The sequence below is a fragment of the Panicum virgatum genome, chromosome 5N, assembly GCF_016808335.1.
Source record: "Panicum virgatum strain AP13 chromosome 5N, P.virgatum_v5, whole genome shotgun sequence".
In the NCBI taxonomy this organism is placed as follows: Eukaryota; Viridiplantae; Streptophyta; class Magnoliopsida; order Poales; family Poaceae; genus Panicum; species Panicum virgatum.
The window spans coordinates 60,157,233-60,175,932 of record NC_053149.1 but is presented as its reverse complement, the minus strand read 5'-3'; the positions used below and the strand labels follow the sequence as shown (position 1 = coordinate 60,175,932).

Below are 18,700 nucleotides of genomic sequence, written 5' to 3'. Positions count from 1 at the left end.
CTCGCCGACCTCCATGAGACGCTTGATCCAGCCGTGGGCGGTGGCGGCCATGAGCTCCAGGAGTTGATGCTGCAGTGAAGACAGAAGAGGTGCCGCCGTCCACCGAGCGAGGCGCCGAAAACTGCTCGTCGTGATCCTATTTTTTTTCGGCTGCAAAGGAGCCGGCTCGACCTCTGTATCTTCTTTTTTTAACTAAGAGGAGAAAAGAGTACAAATAAGAACTACGAGAATCATAATTCCCGATAATACATCGAAAAAAAATTACACGACCTCTGTATCTAGCGAGGGTAGTTTAGTCCAATAGTATTTTATTAAAATTTTAATAGTGTCTAGTAGCAAATTACCACAATCCTATAGCATTTTTTGGTAAAATATTTTTTAGTGTTCTGTGCTAAAAACCATCCTTAAAAAGTGTCCACTACAATGTTCAAAGTAGCCGGCTATAGATGAAGGCGACGTATCTAGTGGAAACCACAACATTTGTGAAAACTCGTGCAAACTATGACTAAAAGGTCGTGTAAATTCACCAAAAAAGCATACATATAGATGATATGATGATACATAATTTCGCAAAATATCTACTCCAAACTCGACTTCGTTTGTGAGATATAAAAACAACAAATTTCTAATAAATATTTGGACAGCTTTCTGGCTTAAATTTTGTTATTTTTATATCTCACAAATGAAGTCGAGTTTGGACAAGATATTTTACAAGGTTGTGTATCATCATATCATCTACATGTGTGGTTTTTTTGGTGAATTTAGACGATTTTTTTGCCGTGGTTTGCACGAGTTTTCACAAAATTATGGTTTCCACCAGATACGTTGCCATAGATGAATTGCTATCTTGCTAGAAAGACTTGCCTCCAATTTTACAACGCGGCCAAGGCTATCAGGCTAATCGGTACTCCCTGGAATGGAATGCAGCATTAGCTCGGCATACTGTTCACAGTTCACCTAATGTCCTAATATTGGTGGCAGCAATTAGAGAACATGGTGCGTGTTCTCTAAGGGTCTGTTTGGTTCGTAGGCTTATTCTAGTCTGACTAGAATCTGGAACCAGACCAGTTCAAGCCTGTCTAATATTAGCCATCGGCTTGTATTTGGTTTTACGGTCAATTGAAACCTGGCCAGTCTAAGATTGTGTTGGGATGCTTGGACATCTGATATAACCACCGAGTCCGAGCAACTCGATGAAGTTACCAATCTCGCGGAAGGGAGCAGAACCGCGCGAGCGGGTCAGCGGCGGGCCTCCTCCGGTCCGTGCGTATGGGAGGCCCGAGAGCTGGCCGCCGGTGGAGCTCCCTCGGCCGAGCGCGTGCGGGAGCTGTGCCAGCAGGCCTCCGCGCGGCCGCCGGCGGAGCTCAACCGGCGGAGCTCCCATGGCCGCACGTGGGTGAGATCCACCGGCGCAAGCGGGGTCCGGTGAGCGAGCGAGTGAGCTCCATGGCAACTTGGCAAGAGGCAATTAGTGTTCGTATAAGTCAACGAATGCAATTGGAAGTCCAAATCTCAAATCAACTCATGAACAAATCAATTTCTAGGATCAATTTCAGCATCCGGGGAGAGAAGAGAGGAGGCGGTGGATGGGTGGGGAGAGGAGGCCATACGTGTGGAGGAGCGCCGCCGACCGCGCTCGCGGGCGAGCTCTGCCACCCGCCGCGCTGGGCCCTGCTCCGAGGGTGAGCTCCTCCGCTGTCCGGCCGCGCGGGACTGCGCCGCTGCTCCGGTGGCCCGCGGGAGCCAGGGGGAGCGCCGCCGCCCGGATCGCGCGGGGTGGCTCCGCGGGCCGCGGGAGTGCGACGCTGCCCCCTGCTCCGGCGTCCCGCGGGTAGGGATGAAAAGACCTTAATCATTTCTTTTTTTATATTTTAAAACGAAATCGGTTATGCGGGATATCAAGAACGGTACAATTTAATCGGAAACATATCAATTAAGGTCGAAAACCGGTACTAAAAACGGTAATAACAAAAGCATACCTAGTCATGCAAATGAACTGGTTCAACAAGTTAAAGTATTTGATTAATCCGTCATTTTCAATAGTAAAGCTAATATACATGCACTTTAGAAATCAACAAATATTTTGGGAAAGAAAAAAAAATCGGAAGAAAAAAATTGATAGAATGAACACGCCGAACACATCAGCTCTATCTTCTGTTGGGCCGACAGATTGCTCGAGTGGCCTATGACCCTGCCGAAATGTCTCCTGTGCTCTTTGTCTGGCCGGTGGGGCTGCACAAGTTCACAACAGCACGCACAGACACAGAGGTGCTCACGCACATAGACCAACAGTCCAACAGGTAATGTCTAGTAGCTCTCAAGTTTAGTCCCACCTCGTTGTCACGGAGCTCTGGAGTGATATAAGAGAAAAAATATTATTACCTAATTGATGGCTGGAGGCTAGTACTGGGGTGGTGTGAAAAAGAAATACTGTAAGGTTGGAGCCTGGTGCACCCGCCAAACACGGTGAGTAACTCAAATGTGCTATAAAAACAAGCCAGACCGCCTGGCAATGCATAAGCGGCCACACTGGGCTGGCAGCTTCGTGGGCCTGTGGGCTGCAAGTGCTCGCAGGATAGATGCAAATATAAAAACGGGAATACATACGGAAAATTCCCGTTAAAATGTGGTAACCGAAAATTCGATCAGGAAATTACCCAAACCGTTCCGTTCCTGAATTCGCCGGATTTTCCTGTATAATTACGGTATTTTCCTGTATAATTACGGTATTTGATTGGTATATACGGTATATGGTGTCGGTCGGTACGATTTTCCTATTTCTACTTTCATCCCTACCCGCCGGAGCCAGGAGGAGCGCCGCCGCCCGCCGCCATTAATGCAAGCAAGGTCGATGGGTGGCGGGCGAACTCCTCCTGGTGGGCGGGGCGGAACCGCGCGGTGGCGGTGGGTGAGCTCGGCCCGGCGGAGAGCTCACCGGCGGCGCGGGCAGGAGCCGCGCGAGGCGGCAGCGGGTGAGGGCGAGCCCCGCGGAGAGCCCCTGGCGTTGCTTGTAGGAGCCCTGCGGAGAGCTCCCGAAATCAGACGCGCGAGCGGCCGTGGGCCAGCTCCGCCGGCGGCGTGGGCGCGCAGTCGCGGATGAGCTCCGCCTGGCGGTGTGGGCAGGAGCCTTGTGCGCGAGCGGCACCAGCTGCGCAGGTGAGGTCGCCACCAGACGCGCGCGCGAGGGATGCCGCCGGCTGCGGGAGTACATTTCCCGTCACGGCGAAGGCGGAGGAACAAGTTTGGAGATGGCATAGCGAACGACGGAGGTGGATCCGAAAGCGATACAGCTGACGGAGGTGAGAGGAACCAGCCGTGGAGGTGATAGGATTCACTCCTCAAGCCACCATGCTAGTGCAAGCCTGGCTTGCTGGGAGCGGTCATTTTCCTCGTACTAAGACTGACTTCAACAGACAAGGCAAATGCATTTTTGCCTTTCCACGGGTCACTGTGCATCACGGAACCATCGTCCAACAGAGAAGGCAACCGCACCATCCATTTTGCCTTCCAGCAGAGAGGAGATGTAAAAATACATCCCCTCTCTCCTCGATTGCATTTGGCGAGCGGCGGCGCGGGGCGAGTCCGGCGCGGCGGCGAGCCCCTTCAACCGCCCCGGACGGCGGCGTGTCCGGGCGGCGGAGGATGCCCCGGACAGCGGCGATGCCCGGCCGGCAGGGGTGGAGGCGGCGGCGGAGCAGAGGAGGAGGCGCCGGCGGAGCTCGAATCGGCGATGGTGAAGCTCGAATCGGCGCCGCCCGCTGAGCCCTCGCCGCTGCGTTCACAGTCCGCGTCCGCGTCCCCGTCCCCGAGGAGATCCACATCCGCCACGCCGTCGGAGGCCCTCGCCTCCCTCGTCGCGAGAACATTCTCCAGCAATGGCGCCTCCTCTTCCTCCTCAAAGCCGCTGTCGTCGCTCTTCCGCGGCGTCCGCCCCAGCCCCAAGCCCGGCGCCGCGCTGGCCGCCGCTGCCGCGGCATCCCGCGCGATCCTTACCCCGCACGCGGCTGCAATCAAGTCCCGCCGATCAGTCTCGGCGCCCCGTCGAGGAGGAGCCGCCGGAGCTAGAACCGCGGCCGGTGAAGCAGGGTCACCGACGGATCGAGCAGGTGGGAGGAGCCCTGCGCGGCTGCGCCTTCATCGATCACGACACCGCCCCGTCCGCACTCCCGCTCAGTCCAGCCGCTGGAGGGCACCGCGAGTACGCGACACAGCCCGTCCGCGCGCCGCCAGCTTCATCCACGCGTGACCTGCGCCGGTGGCTGCCTCCCGCACGAGAAGCTAGCCGCCTGGGCCGTCTCACGCAGCACGAGAGGATGCTGAGCGAGCTGCAGGGGCGAGCCGCGGGGGTCGCGTGAGACTGGAGGAGGGGGTGGCGGCGAGCTCCAGGGGGAGGGAGCAGAGGAGGTGCGGCGCAAGGGGGAAGGGAGGACCGGAGGAGAGTGAGGGATGGAGAGGGAGATTTTTTTTGCGTGCGCTGTTGGAGGTAGGTGATTTTGCAACCGCCATGCAATTCCTGTAGGCGAGGCATACCCACGAATGCCTCTCCTATTTTGCATTGGACTGTTGGAGTCAGTCTAAGCTAAGCCTGGCTAGGAGGTACCTTTTGCATTGGATAAGCCAGGCTAAGAGTATACAGGCAACCAAACATCGCCAGGGTGTCCCAGCAAGCCTGGTTGGGGCTAAGCCACCCAACCAAATGCACCCCTAAGTAAACAGAAGCCTGACAACCTTATTACGATTTGCAATAACGTTTGCCTCGAGTTATCGAATTGCGCCATATATGTTACAATACTCCAAGTTCATGTTACAATCACTGATCACAGTTTCTCCATGCCGAATACGGCAACAGGGACCATATGCGTCCTGAGATCCATGCACTCTACACACCACCACCCCCGGTTCATAAGAACTCCAGCAGACCCTCTGTCAAATCCCCTACCTCAAATTTGAAGGGTGAAATCAAGAAAAACAACTCTAACAGTCTTTCTACTTGAGTCCCTAAACTAGGGAGGCCTCCAAATCTCTTTCTCCACCCCCTAGCCCTGAGGGGTCTCTAGGGAGCCTACCATTTGTGGGCTCCACTCAAGAGCCCCTCTAGACTTGGATGATGACTTAAATATGAGGACTTCTGCTGTAGTTGGATGTATTATTTGGAGGTATGAGATGGGGACCAGCCCCCAAAAGCTATATGAAAACTGTGATTTGGGAGCTATTGCTGGAGATGCTATGAGAATATGAGAATGGAGAAAAAAAGAAACCTTTACCTGCTCCGAACCCAAAGAAGGAAAGAAAAAAGATAGAAACCTATGCGCATGTTCGTCGATGCAGCATGAGGAGATGGGAGAGCGAGGGTCTACAGCAGCACGGCCGCCGCGGCCAGCAGCGAGGACCCGGCGCACGCCGTCCAGGTGCCGCCGCTGAGGCCGCGGGGCCCGCCGCTGTGGCTTCCTCTTACTCCGCCGGCGCCACCGATGGCGCGGCCGCCCTTGCCGCCCCTCCCGCCGCCCCCGCCGCGCCGGGCTTCCCCGACGTCCGCGAGGCTCGCCGCGCAGAGGAGCACGACGAGCAGTAGAGCGCACAGAGGCAGGGCACCCCGTCTCATCACCACCATCTTCTTCTTCTGATCTCCCAGGCTATCTCGCTACGTACGCTGCCCTCACGGATCCCTACCCTCAGTTGAGGCTGTCGTGGGCAGCTGCTCGGCTGCTCGCCCGTCTGGTCTGGGTGTATTTATGCGCGACGATGCCCGCCCGGAGCTGACGACCAACTCCTGACGTGTTGACAGGTACTCCGATCCTACTCGGCATGTACGAATTGAAGCAGGACACCACGAAACCACGGCACGGTACGCTAGCTGATGTGGCTTGAAAAGTCTGCAGGAACGCGTTGCAGCACCTGATCCTCAACCTTCAGATTCCTGTTGAAATTTGCTAGTCGTTTTCGCCTCCGTGTTGAAGAAAAGGATATTTGATGATACGTTTTAATTTGCTGATTGCCACGGAGTACTAAGGTATATACCCGTGTTATCTGATCCGATGGGCTTGAATGGAAATTCTCCAGCACTCTTTCTACCGAAGCTCCCTGACAGGTTCCCTCTCCGACTATGGCGTGCGGGTTTCCAAGTAGTAAGTACCATCCTGCTCTCAATCACATCGTTCTAACTTCTAAGATGTACTAGTGATGTACGCAGTCAAACCTCAAAAACTTTTAGCACTGACTGTACACAAGATGGTTAACGACTTAACGTTTGGCACTTGAAAAATGACACGAGATTAATTACGAGTAGACCTGGCATGAAAAATTCTTTCACACGATCAACATGATCTCTTAACAATGTACTATATATATAGCTTCGAATTCAATTTCGCGCGCGCGCGCGTACATGTACACGGAATCAACCGCCCTGTTCCTGCGCAGCAGCCAGCAGCGGCCGCACACTCCACGAAACGGGGAGTCTACAGGAGCACGGCCGCGCCGGCCAGCAGCGCCGAGCCGACGCACGCCGTCCAGGTGCCGCCGCTGAGGCCGCTGGCGCTGCTGCTGGTGTGGTTCCCCCTGGCTCCGACGCCGCCCGCGCCGAGGTAGGTGTTGCGGAACCCCCTGCCGCCGCCCGCGCGCCTCGCCTCCGCGACGCCCACCGTGCTCGCCGCCGCGCAGAGGAGCACACCGAGGACCGCGCACAGGGGCAGGAGCCGCCTCATCTTCCCGCGATCTCCCGGGCAGGTGTGCTAGCTAGACGTACACTCCGGACGGGCCTGTGGTTGGTGAGTGCTGATCGGCGAGCGCCTGCTGAATATTTCTTTCTTTGGGCAGGATCCCGGGTCTATTTATGCAGGATCCGGAGCTGGCCAGTCCTGACCTGCTGACCAGTGGCACGCCACACGGCTACAGGTTCTGAGCACGTACACGGTAGTTGGACATAAAAAATCTGGAAATGAAATTCAGATACACACTCGCTTGTTTGACGAGTTATTATTCATTTTTTTGGAACAATTTTTGGCTCGAAAAAGTTTGCGGGGACACGGTTGGGCCTGATGAATTGGGCTGCAATTGGCCACGTACGTAGTACTAGCTCCTGGTACGTTTCGGCTGCCGGTCGACTCGGTCTACGCGCACGTGGCCAAGCAGATCGATCGTTATTAGCTCTCACCGGAAGGGACTTGCCGACTTTCTACGACGCGGTCCAGGTTAGGCCACCGGTGCAGATTGATGCTAGCCTGAAAGTGACGTTCTTTACGACAGGAATAGAAATCCGGCGAGTCGCTTTCTTTTATGATAGATAACTCGATGAGCATATGTGCTCTGCCTTTTTTTTTAAAAAAAAAAGGTGCTCTGCCTAATCACCCTGTACATGGTCCGGCTTACACGGTCTATGGGCAAAACCCAACCCAACCCGCAAGAGGCGCTGTGCAGCGGGTTGGTTTCCATAGGTTTCCTGGTTTCCACGGGTTCCGAGAAGCTATTGCCGCCGGCACCTTGCACGAGCGCTGAAAACGGAAGTGGAGGGCGCGAGAGATGAAGCTGGCGCGGTGTGGGCACGAAATTGAACTTGGAATTGATTTGGAGCATCGGAGTCCCAGGCAGGTTGCTGGACATCAGTAGCTTGGGAGGGGTTGGTTTACGGGTTGGATTGGGTTCCAACCGCACCACGTACAGGGTGACTGCCTAAGATGAGGTCAAAGACAAAAGAGAGGACATCATCGATCACCATTATGTCCGGCTCCGTATATGGTAATATAAAAAAGGACGCACATTTGGCCATTTCTACCTTATCCTTTGAAGGGAATAAAAATAAAATAAGGACCCATGTCTGATCAATTCGGTGACAGTGAGACCTACTAACGAAACGGCCCACGGGCTAACTTGAGGGCGGAATCAGTAGCATGGGCCGTATCGCGTCAACCGCGCGCGCACTACAGTTCCGCGGCCCAACAGCCAGCGACCGACACCGAACTACTCCCACCCCGGCCCCGACGGCGGCGGAAGAACTAGCTAGCGCCGCCCGCCACGGCCAAGCCGGCGAGCCCCTCGGCATCCTGCGCCGTCAGGTACGTCCCATCTTCTTCACCCACCTCGCGGCGAACCCGTTCTCCGATGAACTGTGGTAAAACAAAGTTTTGGATCAAACCAGTAGCCCGGTTCGCCTAATCGTAACACCCCAACAGTCTCCTTATTCCCAATACTTTCTCAAGTAGCAATTACAAGTAATAATCTTCTTATTTATGAGATTCCCTTGAAATCTAATGTATATGGACCACTTGTCGGTACCCTGTAATAGGGATATCCACTCTTACTACGGCAAGACAGGACCCGCGTAGTTATCCGTAACTGCGCGCAAAGGACGGCGTAGCCAGGCCTCATGGGTCTGGCTCTTTCCTCACCAGGCCAACGGCCCCGGACCCGTTCCCCACCTGGGAACGGGTCCGGAGGCGCCACGGGTCCCTGAGGAAGGAAAGCTCCGAGCTGACAGCCGAGGCCTCGGACCCCCCCATAGGGGTCCGGGACCTCCCTTACCGCGTGGGGGTCCGGAGCCGCCACGTGTCCTGGAGGCATGGGCGCGGGCTCGTGCGCGAGCCTTCCGCTGGGAGACTCGCCCACCCACCGCATTTAATGCGGATGGTTGAGGCGTGCTCTGTCGCCGCGGCACGCGGGACAACCTTTGTCAGGCCTCACTGTGCTCCGCGTATTACTAAGGTACGCATTGCAGCCGCCTGTGCCGCACCCGCGCAGAGCCTGTCTGCCGCATTAATTGGATACGACGGCACGGCACTTTTCCATCATGCCGCCTACGCCGCAAGCTACGCGGCCCGTTCAGCTACGTGGCAGGCAACGCCGCTGGCTATACCTGGCGCCGTTCCGACAAGACAACGCCTGGACACGCTGAATAGGGAACTCCAGGAGCAGACAATGGAATCCAGGAGAGAGATCTCCTTCGCCTGCGACGCCATAATTATGAACAGTATGTTATCTTGTACTACATCGTTGGGCCCACCTGTCGGGGTCCCAACAGCCATGTACGCGTCCCCTTGAGATATAAAAGGGAGGCGCTCGCTGTACACAACAAGCTCCGCCGGAGACACACAACACACAGGCTCTCGCGGACTCTCTTGAGGCAAGGCAATATAACACACAGTGGACGTAGGGTATTACGCTCTGGCGGCCCGAACCACTCTAATCCCGTTGTGTTCATCGTGTTCTTGAGCGAGATAGAACTAAGACTAGCCAACCCCCGAGTACACACCTTCTAGGCTTAGGCGGGTGCCTTCCGCCACCCGGCTGTGGTTTGCAGCACCACGACACCACCGATCTTTATTCTCCGCCCACCTACTTCAGATCATGCAACATCGGCATAGAAATCTTGTATTGTGATCCGGACTGCTATTGGGATCCTTACTGTATGCTGCTCGTTGTACCAAGTCAGGCTGCCAAATGTGTAGTCCCCTTGCACCTTCCACAGTGGTTTTATGCTAACCTTGAAGGTGTGCACTTTCTTTGTGGCATTGAAGGCTAGCGTTGCTGGTTCAACTCTGATCTTGACTCCTAAGGGGGGCTGAATGTCTGATCGATAAACCGCGTCGACCTTGCCCACATTTGTCACTGTTCTCTCCACCTTAGTTGGATGCCTTAGTTCCGGAATAGATATAGATGGCAGGTTTAGGAGATAGGCTGGCTTCGTCGTGATGTTGCAAATCTCGTATTTCTTGATCTGGCATTCAAAAAACTTATTGTACTCTCTTGGATCGATATCGTAAATGAGGCCAGGATCGGCAGCTCCATTAGGATTTATGTTCCCCCCTCCGTAGTCAAATGGGTCAGCAACCTTCCGAGGTAGCGCTTCTGCTAAAATCGGCGTGCCATGTTCATCCTTGGTTGATGCTTTTTCCATGCAATAGGTAAATTAAGTCATCGGTAAGATAGCGCATATGAGTTCACTGAGATAGCATTCCATGAGGATGAGATAATTACCACTTACCAGAGGTAACGACTGCAGATTTTAGGGCAGCATGAGACCATCGGGGATGTAGAGCCTTTATCAATGCCACAACACCTGCTACATGTGGTGTTGCCATTGATGTTCCTGAGCTAAATACATATGAATCTTTTGTGGCTGCTAAAATGTTGACTCCTGGTGCTGCTATGTCAGGCTGTTAAAAGTGGTTATGCCAAGATCAGGTAAGTGCCGGTGCAGTAAATTAGCTAACCTATGAAACCGATTAAATATTAACCTAGATCCTTATGTTCTGTATTTTTGTCACAAGATGCATGCACAGGTAAAATGTAAATGACTTTCCCAAAAACATTAGATTTTCTACCAAATGGAGTCACTGTGTTCAGTTTGAGTACCTTAAGAATTGTAGGGTATTTGATGGATGGGCCTCTCGAGGAGAACATTGCAACCTTTGGTGCCAGAACTTGTTGTCCCGTAACGCTGCTTGTTGGCTCAATCTTTGCAATGGGTGACCTATGCAATTACATTACTAGACCATTTAAGACTTTTGTGGTTGCGGAGAAAACACAACTGCTAAGTTCAGTAGATCACAAAATAAGTCTTACCGTTGACTGCCAATGTATGTTAGAACTTGGAACCCAATGTCAATGTCAATTAAAACACAGGGTATGCCTTGGCATTTCTCAGTGTTCGCAAGAACGTCTGTGGTATATAGAGCGAGAATAAGTCCAGATGCGCCACCACTATGAACATTTGCAAAGGCATCTTCGAAAATTTTTACTACTGGGCCAAAAGTCATTTCAATGCAGAGAACAATTTTTCCCTTGATATTTGTGCCATTTAGCACTTCACTTGAACAACTGTGAACAGAAAAAAAATGAAAATGATAGGTTGAAATGATTTCCAACACCTTAACTTAGATCCAGCATGTATTAAAAAAATGTAATCAATTAAGAAACTGAACAGCACTCAAACATACTTGCCACCATTTACAAGTGTATGGAATGTGCTGTTGGATTCGTTCTTCAACATGTAATATAGTGATTAACCCTGCAAATATATAAGAGACTATTAGACATTAGTGGAATCGAATCCTAGAAGGTGTTTTTCAGCATTCCAAAAGAATAATGCACATACAATTAATGTCTGCTTGTTTCCCAGGGTGATGGTGGTTGGAAAAGATCGATCAATCTTGCTTGCTGCGACTGTAATGACCCAAGGAGCTGTGTTAAAGAGAACTTGTGATCTTGGGCCACCATTTCCCCCAGCATAAACAACAGTAATCCTATTCTGGACGGCATGGAGTGCACCAAAGGAATCATCATCGGCGACTAATGAGAGAGACAGGATGCCAACTCCATCATATATTGCGTCATCCATTGCTGCTAGCACTGCAGCAGTAGCAAGGTATACCCCATTCTCCTCCTCCCACCCAACCTTATACACTGCAAGGCGCGCTCTGGGTGCACCACCACGTGCCACCCCCTCCCCCAGGCCATGGAGGCTGACTCCCTCTACCACTGATCCAGCTGCTGTGGATGCAGTATGTGTTCCATGTCCATTCATGTCTCGAGCAGACATGTAATTCAGCTTGAGATTGGCTTTGTCAAGACCTGCAGCATAATACCTTGCGCCGATGATTTTCCTGCTGCAATTGGTGTCCCCCCATGCTTCTCCTAGCTGACACATACCCTTCCATCGTGGCGGTATTATTCCGTATCCATGATCACTGAAACTTCTTGATTCAGGCCAGATTCCTGCATCAGTTGCCTTACTTAACTACATCCATGACACCATTCATTAAGGTATTTAAGTGCAAAGGAATTGAGGAAATGAGCCAAAAAACTATTGGTAATAATAAACTGCTTTTGTGTTCTGCCAGGCAAATGGTAGCCATCTTCAGGCAGCTGAGTGAACATGAGGTATTGTTGAGGCATGATCTGAAGGTCAGAATACTAGGTTTCACTGGTGTGGAAAAACTCAGGTTAAAGCAGCAATCCAGATTGTCTGCCATTAGAGCTGCTGAAGCCAACTCTAAGCTGTTCTACTTGCATGCAAATGGCAGAAGGAGGAAAAATTTTATCAAGTACCTCAATAGCAATGGGCTGATCAAGCACACACAGCAAGAAAAGGAGGACTGTGTGTATCAACATTTTCATCAACAACTAGGCCAGTCTTTGCCCAGGGAGTACACTATAGACTGGACCACTATACATCTTAACAGATGTCAGCTGCAACATTTAGAACATGAGTTCTCAGAAGAAGAAGTTCAACATGTGGTGCACCAAATGCAGTCGGACAAGGCACCAGGCCCTGATGGGTTCATTTGGGTTTTTTACAAATCTTGTTGAAACACTATTAAGCAGGACATTATTGCAGCTGTGAACTACTTCTATACCAACCATGACCAGCATTCAATCTGCTCAACACTGCACACGTTGTCCTACTACCAAAAAAAGATGAAGCCGTGGTGATTGGAGATTACAGGCCAATTAGTCTATCACACAGTTTCACCAAATTGATCTCCTAGCTGATGTCGGTTAGGTTGGCTGATGAGTTAAATCAATTGGTGTCCAGGGCACAAAGTGCTTTTATTAAAAGAAGTATTCATGATAATTTCTTGTACACCCAGAATTTGATAAGGGAGCTGCACAGGGCCAAAAACCTACTTTCCCCCCTGAAACTAGACATTGCAAAAGCGTTTGACACAGTCAAATGGGATTGTCTGCAAGAGGTGTTGGAACAGTTTGGCTTTGGGAACAGGTGGAGAACTTGGGTAACCATCCTTCTTGGAAAGTCTACCTCCTCAGTGCTACTAAATGGATTCAGAGAAAAATGGTTCAAGCATACCAATGGCCTTAGACAGGGGGACCCTTTATCCCCCAAGCTTTTTATTCTGGCAATGGAACCACTACACCTCATGCTTCAGAAGGCCACAGAACATGGATTATTATCTTCTTTAGGCAGCTCAAGGGCAAAATTGAGAGTCAATTTCTATGCAGATGATGCAGCAATTTTTGTGAACCCTATTTCTGAGGAGGTCAATGTGGTAAAAACTATTCTGAATGGCTTTGGGGAGGCTTCTGGTTTGCTAACAAATATAGACAAGAGTGCAGTTTATCCAATAAGTTGTGAGGGCCTAGATCTGCAGCTCATTATGCAATCTTTTCAGTGCCCTATTAAGGCTTTTCCATGCAAATACTTGGGTTTATCTTTGAGTTTAAGGCAACTAAAGAGGGTGGAGGTTCAACCTTTAATTGATAAAATAGGGAAAACGTTGGCTGTGTGGAAGGGCAGACTATTGAACAAGTCAGGCAGACTAAAGCTTGTTAATTCTATGCTGTCGACAATGCCTACTTATTTCCTTACTGTATTCAAACTGCCAAAATGGGCCATTAAAAGTATTGACAAATTCAGAAGAGGGTTCTTGTGGAAGGGCACAACTGATTACAAGGGTAGCCAATGTCTTGTTAACTGGCCGGCAGTTAAGAGACCTAAGAAATTTGGGGGCCTTGGGATACTTGATCTTGACCTGTTTAGTCGAGCACTCAGATTGAGATGGTTATGGTTTCAGTGGACAGAACCAGATAGGCCCTGGGTTGGGACTGAACCCCCAATAGACCCCATTGACAGGCAGTTGTTCAGAGTGTCCACAACTGTAACCATTGGTGATGGGCAAAAAAAGAGCTTTTGGCAGTCGTCTTGGCTACATGGCAAGGCACCTATGGATGTTTACCCTGACCTTTTTCGGTTGGCATGGAGGAAAAATAGATCGGTCAAGGATGAGCTACAAAATCAGAGCTGGACAAGGGGGCTTTGGCGTATGCAGACAGTTAGTGAAATGGCTCAGTTCGTGGAGCTCTGGGACCAGGTGCAGACTGCAGACCATTCAGCTTACAAATTCAGATGATCAGATCACATGGAAGTGGACTGCAGATGGTCACTATACTTCCAAGTCAGCATATCTTGCACAATTTCATGGCGCCTACAGTTCCCTCAGGGGAGAATATATTTGGAAAGCCGAGGCCGAGGGCAAACACAAATTTTTTGCCTAGTTGCTAATTCAGAGCAGAATACTGACAGCGGACAACTTAATCACGAGAGGGTGCCCGTGTAGTACGGTTTGCGTAATGTGTGATCAAGAGAGCAAAACAGTGTCCCAACTCATTCTACACTGCAGTTTTGCTCGTCAGGTTTGGCAACAGGTGGTACAGTGGACGGGAGATCTCATTGCAATTCCTGAACCAGGTGAACAGCTCATGTTTTGGTGGGAGCGGGCGCTTGGTCACCTTCCAAAAAACATAAGAATAATCAAGGCAGCAGTGTTAATCTACACTTACTAGAGTATCTAGAAAGCACGCAACAGGAAAGTTTTCGACAACAAAAGTGACACCGATTGATGTTCTTCATGAGATCAAAATGGAGATGGCGATCAGGACCCTTGCCTGCGGTAGGCCGGAGTTATCATTTGCAAATGTTTAAGCAAGTCTTTTCTATGTATGAGTACGAGTTTTTTTTTCTATTTTATGTAATATCACGCTTGTAAGAACTCGCTTGCTTCCTCTTCCTTAAATGACATAGCGGTGCTCCCGCAAACTTTTCAAAAAAAAAAAAACAAGTAAAGCCATAATGGAACTTGGTATCTCTTATTTTTGTTCTAAGTGCAGTGCTCAAAATTCAAAATATTATGATAGTTCCTTCAAAAAGTACAAGAACACTATGATGTTGCCGGCATGTTTAACCCTAGTTATGCCACATCCGCAAAGGAATCGTGAATTGTGATCCGGGCTGCTACTGGAATTCGCACTATCTTTTCACCATTGTACCAAGTAATGCTGCCAAATGTGTAATCCCCTTGTAACCTCCACATAGGTGATATCTTGACCTGAAATGTATGAACTTTGTTTGCAGCATTGAATACAAGAACAGACGGCTCAACTTCAATCTTGACTCCAGCTGGGCTCTCTATTGCAGCGTGGTATACTGCATCGACCTCGCCTACATTTGTGACCGTTCTCGGTATGCTGACTGGATACCTCAGGTTTGGAACCGAGATAGATGGCAGGTTTAGGAAATACCCTGGTACATATGTTACATTGCAGCTTGCAGATATCTTCGTGACGGTGCAACCAAAGAAGTGGTTGTAATCATTTGGATCGATGTCATAAATCAGGCCAGGATCGGCTGCTCTGTTAGGGTTGATGTGCCCACCTCCATAGTCAAATGGGTCAGCGACCTTTCGAGGCAATCCTTCCGCTAGTATCGGCATTCCACGTTCATCAGTTACAGACGCTTCGTCATGCAAAAATAAACAGAGGTAAGACACTAGACACATGTAACACTGACTAGTCAGTTAGCCATGATTTTACAAGTTATAACACTACCTAGTCAAATAGTCATATGAACGAATGCCCTGTCTAGCTAATATGAAAAGGCAATGCACCTACCGAGAATTGCCCTTAAAACTCTCCAAAAGCTGTGGTTGGTCTAATTACCTGTGGTGACGATGGCGGATTTCAGTGCAGCAGGAGACCAATTTGGATGCAGAGCTTTCAACAGCGCGATGATGCCAGTAACGTGAGGGGTAGCCATTGATGTCCCCGACTCAAACCTATAGGAGTCTCCCACTGCTGCTAAGATACTAGCTCCAGGTGCCGCTATGTCAGGCTGTGGAAGAAGCAAGAGGTGAGTGAGATGGCAGGTCATGGCTTACTAGTGCGCAGCGTCTAGCCTTACATTTAACTCTAGGTACCTTGATGATATCAGCATAGTCGGGTGATGGACCTCTCGACGAGAATGATGCCACCTTTGGTGCCAGGATGTCTTTACCTGTAATGCTTCGGGCTGGTTCAATCTTGGCCACGGGAGAGCTGCTTGAAACAACCAGCAATTCATCAGGAAATGTTCAGCTCATTACAAAGCATGATCGAGAACTTTTAATGCGCAGTATAAGGTCTGATCAGGATTCTGGAAGTGATATACCTGCCCGCCTTGATGTATTGTCTGATTTTTTTACCAGTGTCAATGTCCACAAGAACACATGGCATGCCTACCCATTCTTGCAGAAGGTCAGTCGTATATTGAATGAAAATAAGACCAGAGCCCCCTCCATTTCGGACGTTTTGAAATGCTTGTCCGATTATTGCAGACGGTCCATTCCCCGTTGGTGAATTTGGTGTTGCACAAAGCACAATTTTTCCTTTCAAATCGGTACCATTTAGAGCATCCGCCGTGCATCTGACCACGCAAGGCAAAAAAAAAAAAGAATCAATTGCAGGTCAGCTTCTGAATCTTTTATGGCACATCTACAGAAAATCAACTAAAATTAATGGTTTTACATACAGGCCTCCGTATTCGAGACTTCTGAAAATGCTCCTGGATGAGTTCCTCCCTAGGTAGTAGTGAGATTGTCCCTGCAAAACGAATAGAATATGATCAAGGCAAGAAACCATTGCAGTTTTGCGGCTCTTCAGAGCTTGTAGTGATCACGACCCATACCACAATCTGCTGCTTGTTTCCCAGCGTGATCACGGTCGGAAACGACCGATCCATTTTGCTCGCCGCGACGGTGATGACCCACGGAGACGTGTTCTCAAGAGTCTGCGGACTAGGCCCGTCGTTGCCGGCCGCGTACACGACAGTGATCCCCTTCTGAACCGCGTGTAGGGCGCCGAACGAGTTGTCACTGAAACCACCGACTGACAGTGAGAGCACGTCCACTCCGTCGTGTATCGCATCATCGATGGCCGCGAGCAGCGCAGCGTCGGTGCCACCGACACCCTGCCAGAGGGCTTTATAGACGGCGATGCGAGCGTGGGGCGCGCCGCCTCGCGCGACGCCAGCGGCGAGGCCATGGAAGCTGGCGCCCTCCACGACTGAGCCTGCTGCGGTGGAGGCCGTGTGCGTGCCGTGGCCATCCTTGTCCCGCGGTGAGAGGTAGTCGACCTTCTTGAGCTCCTCCTCGTCCAGCCCGGCGCTGTAGAACCGTGCGCCGATGATCTTGCGGCTGCAGTTGTTGCGGTCCCAGCCCTGGCCGACTTGGCACTTTCCTCTCCACCGAGACGGCACGGGCCCGTACCCTTCGTCGCTGAAGCTTCTCGACTCCGGCCAGATACCTGTATCAACAACTCCGATGATAATCTCTTCTCCATATCTGCCTTTATTGAGCAGGTCATTGGGCATTTGGTAGTTCAGGTCGAGGAAGTCCCAGCTTCGAGTGGTCGCCGCCCTGCACCTTCTGCTGGGTTGGACACTGATGACATCCGGGAGCTCTGCGGAGAACAAACGCACAAAGGCGTCACAGATTTAAGGTTTTGCTAGACGTGTGGAACAACGCGACGGGAGAACTGAGGAGCATGTGACATGGTGATCGTTGTTTGAGCAGGAAAGCTGAGAGGCCTTACCTGCAATCTGCTTAGCTTGGTCTTCAGTAAGCATGGCTGCGAAGCCTGAGAAGCCATGCTTGTAGTTGTGAATCATGGAATCCAATGAATCTTCCATACTGAAAGGTTAAAGAGTTTTTAAACACGAAAACACAATTAATCTCTTGATGGCTGACATTATTGCTACTGATCATCGAGGAAGGGCGATGAACCATGATCAGTTTGCATAACAGTCTTCTCAAAGTTACTCTTAAAAGAAAAATCAGCAAGTAACAAGCACAGCCGTACCTTCCAAGAACATTGCTGAGTAGATCATGGTGCGAAGCGATGACATCATTCGGATGTCCATGTTTCACATCTCCTAGGTAGACGATATAAAGCTGCAAATGCCGGAGCAGAATAGGATTCGGATTAGATTACAGAAACATCTCTTCAAGCTACTGATGTCATCTCTCTCTATCTCTGGCTAGTGATGAAAGAAGCGTTAACAGGCATGCTTACTCTGCGAGATCCTCCATGTACTCCCAGAAACAGCATGCAAAAGCAAAGCAGTAGTGCCGAGGCTAGAGGGCCACGTGATGAAGAATAGAGTCCCATGTTTTCCGTGCTGCGTGTTGTTGATTGATGCCATTAGGGCAGGTATTTATACACAAGTATGAAGGTTATGTATTCTCTTGGTCAATAACAGAAATGGTCAGAGAATTATTAACACCTTGTAATCTGGTGTTACGGCGCCCTTTCCTTTCCTCTTTCTTGCAACAATTACATATTGTTTTATGGGAAAAACACGTTAACCCCGTGGTTCCTTTTCATCCTTGATAGAGATACACCAACAAATGAAGAAACAGTCCATAACCGAAGTCTCAGCTAGCGGCAATTCCCAACCAACCTGAGTTGTACTTTGTCCAAACGAGTTTCACTACCATCTGTAGCGTTTTGTTTGACGAATCAACTCCTCCGGAAAGGAACATTTGGTCAGATGACGATACCAAGTGGGTACTCCCCCGTCACAAAGTATTAATAGTTTTAGCTTTTCTAGATATATATAGATTTTGCTATACATCTAAATATATATTATATCTAAGTGCATAACAAAAACTATACACCTAAAAATGTCAAAACGGCCAATAATTTGGAACAACGGGAGTACCCAACACTATTTTCTGGGTCAACTGGTTAATTACGCTATATTGTCATTCTAGATCATTTTACGGGAACAACACGTTAACCCCGTGGTTCCTTTTCATCCTTGACAGTGTTACACCAACAAATGAAGAAACAGTCAAAAACGAAGCATCAGCCAGCGGTAATTCCCAACCCGAAAGGAACACAGGTTCAAACAAGAATCCAAGTGGGTGTCCAACATTGT

The 18,700-nt window shown here is 50.1% G+C and overlaps 3 protein-coding genes across 3 annotated transcripts; all 3 read right to left on the bottom strand.

Moving 5' to 3' along the window:
• Positions 1–4,732: 4,732 nt before the first annotated feature.
• On the bottom strand, positions 4,733–5,659 carry LOC120672130 (ctenidin-1-like). The gene has a single exon (XM_039952428.1). It carries the CDS (start codon positions 5,609–5,611, stop codon positions 5,354–5,356), a length of 258 nt encoding a protein of 85 aa, XP_039808362.1. The 5' UTR covers positions 5,612–5,659; the 3' UTR covers positions 4,733–5,353.
• Positions 5,660–8,145: 2,486 nt separating this feature from the next.
• On the bottom strand, positions 8,146–11,485 carry LOC120675764 (subtilisin-like protease SBT3.7). The gene is made up of 7 exons (XM_039956975.1): positions 11,087–11,485; positions 10,929–10,999; positions 10,555–10,809; positions 10,345–10,462; positions 9,974–10,145; positions 9,301–9,876; positions 8,146–8,255 (listed from the first exon to the last, which is right to left on the bottom strand). Exons 2-6 carry the CDS (start codon positions 10,979–10,981, stop codon positions 9,335–9,337), a joined length of 1,140 nt encoding a protein of 379 aa, XP_039812909.1. The 5' UTR covers positions 10,982–10,999; positions 11,087–11,485; the 3' UTR covers positions 8,146–8,255; positions 9,301–9,334.
• Positions 11,486–14,618: 3,133 nt separating this feature from the next.
• On the bottom strand, positions 14,619–17,933 carry LOC120675763 (subtilisin-like protease SBT3.7). The gene is made up of 9 exons (XM_039956974.1): positions 17,833–17,933; positions 17,620–17,711; positions 17,353–17,450; positions 16,448–17,220; positions 16,292–16,362; positions 15,932–16,186; positions 15,702–15,819; positions 15,445–15,616; positions 14,619–15,241 (listed from the first exon to the last, which is right to left on the bottom strand). The coding sequence occupies exons 1-9, from the start codon at positions 17,926–17,928 to the stop codon at positions 14,697–14,699; spliced, it is 2,220 nt and encodes a 739-aa protein (XP_039812908.1). The 5' UTR covers positions 17,929–17,933; the 3' UTR covers positions 14,619–14,696.
• Positions 17,934–18,700: the final 767 nt, after the last annotated feature.